This window comes from Mastomys coucha, unplaced genomic scaffold (genome assembly GCF_008632895.1).
Source record: "Mastomys coucha isolate ucsf_1 unplaced genomic scaffold, UCSF_Mcou_1 pScaffold20, whole genome shotgun sequence".
In the NCBI taxonomy this organism is placed as follows: Eukaryota; Metazoa; Chordata; class Mammalia; order Rodentia; family Muridae; genus Mastomys; species Mastomys coucha.
This window is the reverse complement of record NW_022196903.1, coordinates 59,257,723-59,269,052: the sequence shown is the minus strand read 5'-3', so window position 1 is coordinate 59,269,052 and position 11,330 is coordinate 59,257,723. Positions and strand designations below refer to the sequence as shown.

Genomic DNA, 11,330 nt, shown 5'->3' with positions numbered 1-11,330 from the left:
AATTCCTTGCATTGTTTCCGAATTAAAACCAAGATTTCTTTCCATTGACACAGAACAGGAAAAGAAAAACTATGGAGCCGGGCGGTGGTGGCGCCTTTAATCCCAGTATTTGGGAGGCAGGGGCAGGCGGATCTCTGAGTTTGAGGCCAGCCTGGTCTACAGAGTGAGTTCCAGGGCAGCCAGGGCTACACAGAGAAACCCTGTCTTGAAAAAAGAAAAGAAAAGAAGAACTATGGGAACATGAAAAGGAAATGAATCCCTCACCCCAAAAACTGGCTGAAGCTTCTCCCCAGCTGAGAATCAAGAATTACAATAGATTCAACATTTAAGGCTTTCTCCCTTCCCAATTGTAAACTTGAAGTTTGCTAGAAATCTTACCAAAGATTTACAGTAAAAGCTCTAACTCCCTTGTGAAAATTTAGTGGCTTAGTTTTTCTTATCTGACTGTAATTCTACCTTTAAAGCCATTTAATTATCTCATTTATCAAAAGAGGAATAAAGAGAAAGAAACAGAATGAGCCTCTACACTCATAGATGGAGAAAATTCCCAAAGCTTCCAAAATCTCCAATCCACTATCATGTTCTAGGGTCTGAATTAGTTTCTACCCAAGCAACTTCTTAGCCCTCATGCTTAAGTGTGTCTTCTGTTAACATGCTTAACAGGGTTTCTCTGTATCCCTGGCTGTCTTGGAACTCACTCTATAGACCAGGCTGGCCTCAGAGATCTGCCTGCCTCTGCCTCCCAAGTGCTGGGATTAAAGGCATGTACCACCACCGCCCAGCAACAGTGTCTTTTAATAAACATCAATAGGCTGCACCGGGGCTTATCCAGGCAGAAATTATTCTATGCAGGAACACAAAAATAGTTAAGGTACCAGAAACATTAAAGGAACTCCTCAGGCTGCTACAAGTAATAGACTGAAGTGGCTGTCCCTACCACTGCTTACACTACTTTTCTTTTTTCTTTTGAGAAAAACATCTCCAAAAAAATATAAATAAATAAAATAAAAATTAAAAAAAAAAAAAAAAACAGAGAGAGAGAAAAACATCTACCTATACTCAAAGTCACAATGTCCCTGGATCCACACGCTTTAGTTACCCAAGTGCTGGGATTACAAGGCATAAACCAATATACCCGGCTCTCCTACAACTTTAAATCTCAAATAAAAAAAACAAAAAAGATAAAAATAATTGCTACTCCCCCTACACGCACAGATTCAGGAAGAGAGGTAACCACCAGATGACACTACTAGGCCCCAATGGAGAGCTTTAATCCAGCAGTCAAATAGGCAGTCATGAACACATGACTTCACAGAACACAACCAACACTCATGAATCTGGAAAATAGTAGGCATGGGTGGGGAGAGGTTGCTAAGGCTGAGAAATAGATGGGAAGGTGTAAACCAAGTCAGAATACATTATATACATGTATAAACTATCAAAAAGTCAACTTTTTAAAGTTAAATAACAATAAAAGTACCTGGATCAATGACTTTCTAAGTCATTATCAAGTCCTCAGCCACAATAACCTTGTACGATACACATTTTTTTTGTAGATAAAATTAAAGTGAAGAATAAAAAAGCATCTCCTGCTTCATGCTAATTAAGGAGTAGCTCTGATCCCCATTCTGGAAGTCTCAATTAGCATTTTCTAAAACTTCAGAACCATGGTAACAATCATAATCATTCCATTATTCTCCCTGCAGTTCTAGGGACTGCACACAGTGCCTCACACAGGAAAACTACAAGCCCTATCTTGGCCCCAGCAATCACAAGGAATGTGAGTGTATGTTTACGGCAAGTTCACCATGCTTCAGTTGTAATATCTGTACAGCCTTCTTTGACTTCTGTCGAGTAGTTCTTAATAGTGAGTGCCTTTGTAGAAGTCATTACAGCATACATGTGGGGGGAGAGGAGAACTTTGGTGAGTTGTTTTTCTCTTCTCATGTCTAAACCCAGGTCATCAGTCTTGGTAGTAAAATAGAAGTAGACATGCCTCAAAAGGCCAAATAACACTAATTGTGTCCTATAAAAGTTAGCAGTTAGCTGAAAACAAATGTCCCAATGTTATTCTCAGAGACAGCTACTGTACTATGGCAAGACCTATTAAATACAAATTATCATTGCTTGTTTAAAGCCACTTTAAGTGAACTGACTATCTACAACATTCTGAGAAGGCAATGAACACTAGAACAGTTCAGACCCTTGCACTAACTCATAGCCAAATGCCTTCTGTGTTCAAGGCACCACCATCAGTAGCTAGATAACAAAAGGCTCCAGAAAGAAAGTAAGTTATTGTTCATCTTGCTCTAAAGAAACAAATAGACACAAGAATTCTCTATACAAATTACAAGAAAGATGACTAAACAAAATGCTAAATCTCCCCATATAAAAACAATTCAAAGGGTGATGAGATAGCTCAGCAGGTAAGACCACTCTTACTTGCTCTTCCAAAGGTCCTGAGTTCAAATCCCACATGGTGGCTCACAACCACCAGTTATAAGATCTGATGTCCTCTTCTGGTGTGTCTGAAGTCAGCTACAGTGTACTTACATATAATAATAAATAAATCTTTGAGCCAGAGCAAGCAGGGACTGAGCAAGTGGAGTTGACCGGAGTAAGGAGAGGCCCTAAAAATTCAATCCCCAACAACCACATGAAGGCTCACAACCATCTGTACAGCTACAATGTACTCACATACAGAAAATAAATAAATCTTGTGCCTGAAGACAACTACAGTATACCTACATAAACAATAAATAAATCTTTGGGCCGGAGTGAGCAGAGGTCCTGAGTTCAATTCTCAGCAACCACATGATGGCTCACAACCATCTGTACAACTACAGTGTACTTATATACGTAAAATAAATAAATAAATAAATCTTTTGAAAAGATTTAAAAACAATTCAATTGGCTTTTTAAAAGTAGACTATCTTTTTATCATTACCAACATAGGAGCCTATAACATAAGCTTATTAAAGTTTCTCACAAGCAGTATGTACAAGCAAACACAGCTTTTTAAACTCCCTTATACCCATTCTCATACCTGAGTATAATGAACTTTAAGAGTTCTGAGAGTTTAGGTTAAGGAGGGTGTGGTAGGGGTAGAAATATTTGGAAGAGGATAAGGAGTTCAAGGTCATCATTAGCTATGCAGTGGTTTTGCAGTCAGCCAGAGAAACAAGAGAGAGTCTGGATTTACACTAGGTTTGTTATTTTGTTTTGTTGAAAGGTGGGAAGGTTGAGATGTTTTCTGCTTACGTGTCTATATAGCACAAACTCTCTGAGAACTGGAGGTTCTCTTGCTTCAGCCTCCCAAGAGCTGGGATTTCAGGTCTACCATCAAACCTGACTTTGATTTTGTCTTTTTAAGTGGTCAAACACCAAAACTCAAATAAAAGCAAATAAATCACTACTGGAAGATTTAAATATTCAGAGATAATTTAAATTACCCTGGTAATTAAAAGGTAAAGCCTTTCCCAACATAGAATGGAAAAGAACCTTTACATCCATGAGTTATATTTATGGAAGCTGGCCAATTCTCAATAGTATAATCATATATATTGTTATCTCATAACAATCTATTTACAAGACAATTCCCTCAAATATCAATTAACCCACATAGTTGTCCTTTTAAAACATGGGATTGGTGACATGGTCCATCAGATGGGCAGTATTTGCTGCCCTCACCTGGTGAACTGAAGTAGAACATATATAAAAGTATAAACAAGTCCACAAAATTGTCCTCTAAACACATGGACAGAGGCATGGGTGCAATCTTTCCCTACCACACAAATTTAAATAAACAAATAAAATAATACATATTGGGGGGAGGGGGACACAAACAAATTAGGCATGTACCTGTATGGTAACACATGCCTGTAATCCCAGAACTTGAGAGGCAGATATAAGATCAGGAATTTAAGGCCAGTCTTATGTGCATGGGTTTGAGACTAGCCTGGGTAACATAAAAGCATACAGAAAAAGACAAAAGACAAACAAAAGATCTAGACAGAGAGGTTAGCAGTTAAAAGCAGTTGCTGTGCCCAGGCAGTGGTGGCAAATGCCTTTAATCCCAGCATTTGAGTGGCTACACAGAGAAACCCTGTCTCAAAACAAACAAACAAATAAAAAAGGCAATTGTTGTTCCAGAGGAACCAGGTTTAATTCTGAGCACCCACATCAGGCAGCTCACAACCAACTTCAGCTACAGACTATCCAATTCCCTCTTCTGGCACCTGCACACGCAAAATGCTGCACATGCATACACATGCATGTGCATGCACCCATCCATCCATACACTCCCGAGCGCACACGCACACGCACACGCACACGCACGCACATGTACACGCACACACACAATTTTCTAAAGAGTTTTCTAAGCCAGGCAGTGGTGGCACATGTCTTTAATCCCAGCAAAGCACTTGGGAGGCTGAGGCAGGTGGATTTCTGAGTTCAAAGCCAGCCTGGACTACAGAGTGAGTTCCAGGATATCCAGTGCAATACAGAGAAACCTGTCTCGAAAAAACAACAAAAGAAAAAAGAAAAAGAAAAAGAAAAAAAAAACAAAAAATAACTTTTTCAAAAGGAACAAAATTCAACAGGAAGCAGTAATAGCCCCAGCACTCACAATTAGAGGCTGTAAGATATTAAATTTGAGGCCAGACTGGTCTATACAATAAAGCCCTGTGTCAAAATACCAAAATAAACAAAAGAACAACTAGAATGAAAAACAATCCACTGTAAAACTGGACCATTTTTATTTGAGTGATATAATAGGAAAATCATTTTACTATGTTACAATACTTTCCAGATGATTCGCTCGTGTCCTCCTGCTCACTCCCCATCACCCCCCCGGAAAGCTATAGAAAAAAGAATGAATACACTAGAGGATTGAAGAGTTATTTCTAATACCATATTTCAAGATGAAATGTGAATAGAGAATCACTCCAGGTTTAAGTCAAGACAAAGAAAACTAGGGTAAAGGGCTGGTATACAGCCAGATGGTAAACTGTTTATCACCAGTATGGAAAAGGAAAGCAGTAAGCCTGTGGGAGGAACTTGATCATATAATTTCATAGGTAATAAACATGTAACTGGAAAATCTCAGTTGATACTAATAACAAAATGTGCCAATGCAACAGAATGTATATGGCAGTCAAAAGCATACATCAAGTTTTAGTAAAGGAAAGGACACAAAAATAATTAAGATGTAGAATAGTTTTATAAATGTTTATGACTAGACCTACTGTAAGACAGTTTAGAGCGTCATCCTAACACATCGATTGTTAGCTACTTATACTGAAAATACAGTTTGAAAAGCTCTTGTTATAATTGGTATATTCTGATAAATAGTTGTTGACTATTCTACCCTCCAACAATTGCAAGCATAGCCAGAAACAGTAGTCTACAGTCCCACACTGGAGGCAGGTAGGAGAGCTAAGGGAAGACGGTTTAAGTATAAGACCTACAAACACTGTCTCAAGCTGGGCAGTGGTGGTGCACGCCTTTAATCCCAGCACTTGGGAGGCAGAGGCAGGCAGATTTCTGAGTTCGAGGCCAGCCTGGTCCACAGAGTGAGTTTCAGGACAGCCAGGGCTACTCAGAGAAACCCTGTCTCGAAAACCCAAAAAAAAAAACACTGTCTCAAAACAAAAAGGTTATGTATATTAAGACAGGACCCAACAAATTAATTTTACAACAAAAATATTTGTGAGCCATAGTTTGAAGAACTTATGAATAAAATGGGGAACAGAGGTCCTTGCAGGCAGAAAAGCTATATCAGAGAACAAAAAGGTACAAGCTTTGGATCACTGTCCCTGGAGAGCTCCTTTGCCTTGGCCTGTTGGCATACAAATATGCATGGCATGGCATCCTCACGTACCAGGGGTGGCTGGCTGAGAACTTGAACTCTTGGATCCTCCTGCCTCTAACCTGACCCGTACATATAACCCAGAGTTTGTTTGTTTGTTTTTAATGGGGAAACTTGAATATATTCCATGGTTTCTCCTGTTTTTCAAATCAAGCACTGGCTCCTGAAGACAGACATAGTGAAAGGTTTTTTTTTAAAAAAGATTTATGCCGGGCGGTGGTGGCGCACGCCTTTAATCCCAGCACTTGGGAGGCAGAGGCAGGCGGATTTCTGAGTTCGAGGCCAGCCTGGTCTCCAGAGTGAGCTCCAGGACAGCCAGGACTATACAGAGAAACCCTGTCTCGAAAAAACCAAAAAAAAAAAAAAAAAAAGATTTATTATTATATGTAAGTTCACTGTAGCTGACTTCAGACACACCAGAAGAGGACGTCAGATCTCATTACCGATGGTTGTGAGAGCCGCCATGTGGTTGCTGGGATTTGAACTCAAGACCTTTGGAAGAGCAGTCAGTGCTCTTAACCACTCAGCCATCTCTCCAGCCCCATAGTGAAGGTTTTTAATCCCATCACTTAGTGTAGTGGCAAGGGGATCTCTGAGTTTAAGGGTCACCTGGACCAGGACAGCCAGAGCTACATATTAAGACCCTATCTCCAAATGAAATGAAATAAAAATAAATGGTTTATGGGGAACTAAGATAACTCCACAGTTAAAACCACTGGCTGCTCTTAGCAGAGGGCCTGGGGTCAATTCTCAGCACCTACAAAGCAACTCCCTAGTTCAACTTCAGCTGCAAGGTAGCTGATGCCCCCTTCTGGCCTCCACAGGCAAAGGTACAAACGTGGTGCACAGGCATACACACAGAAAAGCAGCCATATATGTAAAATATCCTTTCAGTATAAAAAGGAAACGGCTTATGGATTTTTATATGTGCTGTAGATGAAAAAGAAAATGAAAGCACTAGAGCACAGAACAGAGTGAGTACTCAGTAGTTGCAAAGGGTCCTCAGCTTCTTTTTGACTGTTTTTAGTGTGTATGAGCTTGCCTGCATGGACATATGTATAACGTGTATTTGTTTAGAATGCATATCTAAACATCCTTCCAACACCTCAAGGACAATTCACTCATTTCTACTCTAACATATAACTAAAATATAGCAAGCTCATTTTCATTTATCTGCTGTTATTTTAATCCCTCCAAACCCACCTATGCTTACAAAGCCAAATTTTAAAAAAAAAAAAGTATGAGTATTGATAACTTGGAGATTGGTCAGTGGCAGAGAAATTGCCTAGCATTTCTAAAGACCTGGCCTTGTTCTGCATAAAAGACAGGAAGACAGCCGGGCGGTGGTGGCGCACGCCTTTGATCCCAGCGCAGAGGTAGGCGGATTTCTGAGTTTGAGGCCAGCCTGGTCTACAGAGTGAGTTCCAGGACAGCCAGGGCTACAGAGAAACCCTGTCTCAAAAAAACAAAACAACAACAAAAAAAGACAGGCAGACAGACAGACATGAATTGTACACTTTCAAATCCAAATGCTAGGAACTATTTATGTATGTGGCTCAGTGTTAAGTGCTTACACTGCAAGTACAAGGCCATGGGAAGGAAGGGACAGAAGGAAAGGGGAGAGGAAGGGGGGAAACAGAAGAGGGGAGGAAAGGAAGAGAGAGCATGCACACATGTAAATAAATACAAAATCGTTAGAAAAAGGATAAGGAATGATACAAGACCTGTAATCCCAACATTTGGGAAGTTTAGTCAGGATGATTGAGAAATTCAAGGTCGTTCTTATTTTCACCAAGGCAGAGGCAGGTGGATCAAGATCAGCCTGGTCTTAAACCAAAACAAAAGGAAAAAAAATCATTTAAGATTAGGGCTACAGAGATAGCTCACTGGTTAAAAGCACAAATTGCTTTTACTGCAGAAGATCCAAGTTCAAGCCTCACACTTCCACATCACTGTTTATCACTGAAAAAAATCTCAAACAGGACAGAGCTGATATAGATAGAAGCACGGAGGCATGCTGCTTACTGGATTGCTCCTCATGGCTTACTCAGTCTGCTTTCTTATACAAACCAGGGGTGGCACTACACACAATAGACTGGGCCCTCTTCCCATCAATAACTAAGGAAATGCCCAACAAGCTCGAGTATAGCCCGATCTTATGGATGCATTTTTTTTTTTTTTTTTTTTTTTTTTTTTTGGTTTTTCGAGACAGGTTTTCTCTGTGTAGCCCTGGCTGTCCTGAACTCACTCTGTATACCAGGCTGGCCTCAAACTCAGAAATCTGCCTGCCTCTGTCTCCCAAGTGCTCGGATTAAAGGTGTGCGCCCACTTTTTTGGGGGGGTGTGGTCGGGAGGTACGTATTTTCTTAACTGAGGTTCTCCCCTGTCACTTGAGGTTCGCTCGTGTTCAGCTGCCATAAAACTAGCCAGTATAGTGGGTGAAAAATACATATTATCCATCGTTCTGGCCATACTAATTTAAAAGCTTTTGAAACACTGATTGCCAATTAGAAGTACATACAGTATTGGAACAGACAGGAATACTTCTAATATTACCATCACATTCGTTAGAAACCATCTAATATGATTCATGGCTCATTCTCAGGAATCAGAATGTTTGAATTTTTAATAGGTTCTATTAAATAGGTTCTTAAATCTTAACCTCCCTGGGTCTCATTGCCAAAAGTGTGACTACTTACCCTGTAAGATTATCAGGTGACACATGAGAAGCACTTCCCACTAAAGCTAAAATTAATTGTTGTTCAAGCTACTTTGTGGCCAGTCAGATGGGTCTGCAAACAAAAGCCTTTGCCCCACGAACCTCCCAATCTGAGTTCCATCCTGAGAACAGTGATGGAGAGAGAGAACCAACTTCTCAAGGTGTTCTCTGACCTCCTCGTGCTATGGTGAGTTACATCCTTGTTCAAAACCCTCATTTTGGACTGACTCTCCTCAGTTCTGCTCATCCATAATGGTCTGCTACAATTGGTTTCAATTTTTTTTATTTACTAAGGATAACAAACTATTCAAGTGAATTCTAGAGATCAGTGCTGGGTGAAGCACAAAACCACATCTGCAATCACTGGAAGGTAAGGCAAGGAGGGAGGGACACTGCTTTCAAAAGCCAGGAAAAGATGCCAGGTGTGGTGACATGTGGCTGTAATCCCAGCAACTGGGAGGCAGAGGCATAAGGATCACAAGTTCAAAGCCATCCAGTCCATGAGGTTTCACACAGGCTGAAGGCTACAAAGTCAGAACCTGCCTCAAAACAAAGAGACAGAACAAGAGGGGGAAAAATGAAAAGAATATTAGAATGAATGAAAACCTGTAACTAAATTAATAACCTCAAAGTTTACTAGAATTGCCTACATTCCTCTCTGACCCAAGAATTCTGTAAACTCGGCTTTCTGCGTCCACCATTGTGCTGAATTCCAAGAACTCCTACAAGTGAAACAATGGAGGTAGGCTCAGTTGGCAGGCAGTGACTATGGCAGTCCCAATGTTGAATTTCAATGCACAAAATTGGAGGCCCTGTGTCAATCTGTGTAACATTAGAAAAAGTGGAATCCCTCCTGCCTGTCACCTTTGGATGCTGTATCAGTCTGCAACATTGTAACTCACCTGTTTTTTCAGTTACATCTGAGTCTGGGGTGTTTGCCCTGCTAACTTCCCCTTCAGCATTCTCCTCTTCAGCACTAATTGAAATTGGTGACGAAGGACCGGGCTGGGAGGGCTGAGGGGCTGCTTCGGGAGCTTCCTCAATCTTAATCCTTTTCTCAAAGCGAAAACGGTCCAAGTTGAAAAGATTCATATTGATAGGAACCACCACCCTGAGGGGGCTGACAGCTTTCAATGAACTAGCTGCAGGGAGGGAACAAAAAACAGGAGGGATGAGGCGGTGAAAACAAGGAACCACACAAAGCCACCACACTTGGCTCCCAGAGAAAGGAGGTCCGCACACATGCCGGAGCCCGGTTCCGGTTGCGCTTTGTTAGGCCACACGGAGAAGGCGGACTGATGTCCCCGCCAAATGCCCGTCGCGCCCTCGACCCGGCCCGCGCGATCCCACGAGCCGACCCTCGCGGTCCTCACCCGGGCCGCAGAAGCGCGCGCCCGCCTTCCCGCCACGCAGCCCGTACCGAGCGCCCGCCGCCTCCACAAAGCCCGCGAGGCCGGAGCCTCCGCCGCGGGAACACAAAGGGCCGAACCGGGAGCGGCGCGCCGCCCGGAAGTAGACGCGGCGAGGCCCGGGCTAGGAGGAAGCTGACAGGCCGGCGCGCCGCCGAAGGGAGCCCGCCGCCCGCCTGCACGCACTTACAGCCTGGCAAGCTCCTCGTTGTAACAAAGGTAGAAAAGAACAAAATAATTCTTCGAGGGAGGCGATGGTAGCCTGGCCGGGACCTTCCAAGGCAGCGCTGGGCAAGCCACACAGCGCGTACTGATGACGCAACACGCAGCCCAGGCCTTGTTCTTCCAAGCGTCGCGTGGTCAGAAAAATGTCTGAGCGCGCTGTTGTCATGGTAACTTGTATCTACCTCTGCTAGATTCTAAGGCTGGGATTGTTTCTTGGTTCCTTTTCTCCGCGCTAGCTACAAAGCTAATAAAGCAATAAAACAAGATGATAACAAATGGCGTCGCAGTATATAATTAATTCGTACTTTGTTCGCTATGTTCCACAATCTCAGTATACAATATAATTTTTCATTAAATTTGTGTTTGTCATTTTTGCACGTTGACAGTGTTTTAATTGTATACGCTCAAATCATTACAAGACAGTTTTACAGAATAAAAAAGCTGAGACCTGGTGGCAAGGTAAAGGCTCTTGTTTAAGGTGCTTGTTACTAAGCTTGATGACCTGAGTTCAATCACCTAGAACCACTTAGTCAAAGGAGAAAACCAATTCTGAACGTTGTCCTCTATAACACGGAGCACGCGCGCGCGTGTACACACACACACACACACACACACACACAGTCCTACAAATGCTAAGTAATTAGCAAGAGACAATATCTGATACTTTTCAACTTAAAGGCTTTGCTTGAGCTTCTCCCGCACTGTTGACATGATTTTTCTTGGTTTTGTTTGTTGGCATTTTCTCATCTAGTTGGTTTGTGATAGATGGTACCATGTTGGATATCCGTGCAGGAAGTGATCCCATAGCACAGCAAGAAGCAACAGACCAAGGGGTGGGGGGAGCTCATACATCCTTTTCTATGATAACCCACCTTCTCCGTGATTAATCTACTTAAAGGAGAACAACATTAATCCCTTGTATGGACCAGAAGCCCATCACTGGATCCCACCCTGAGAAGGTTTCCTTACCTCTACCCTACTACACTAGGAAATAGCTTCTACCACACACATCACCTTTTGGTGCACACACCAACCATACCCAAAGCAGAGCAGACACAATAGAACAGTAGCACATTCCAGATGGCATAAACAAGAAGAAACATTT

At 42.1% G+C, this 11,330-nt stretch overlaps 1 protein-coding gene across 1 annotated transcript in view; it reads right to left on the bottom strand.

The window, feature by feature from the left end:
• The window catches only part of Smarcad1 (SWI/SNF-related, matrix-associated actin-dependent regulator of chromatin, subfamily a, containing DEAD/H box 1), a 63,195-nt gene extending 53,105 nt beyond the window's left edge, over positions 1–10,090 (bottom strand). Inside the window, exons 1-2 of the mRNA XM_031384015.1 lie at positions 9,965–10,090; positions 9,494–9,733 (exon numbers count right to left, since the gene is read on the bottom strand). Coding sequence (XP_031239875.1) covers positions 9,494–9,683 — 190 coding nt within the window. The 5' untranslated portion in view covers positions 9,684–9,733; positions 9,965–10,090. The remainder of the gene's footprint in view (positions 1–9,493; positions 9,734–9,964) is intronic.
• Between the last annotated feature and the right edge of the window lie 1,240 nt (positions 10,091–11,330).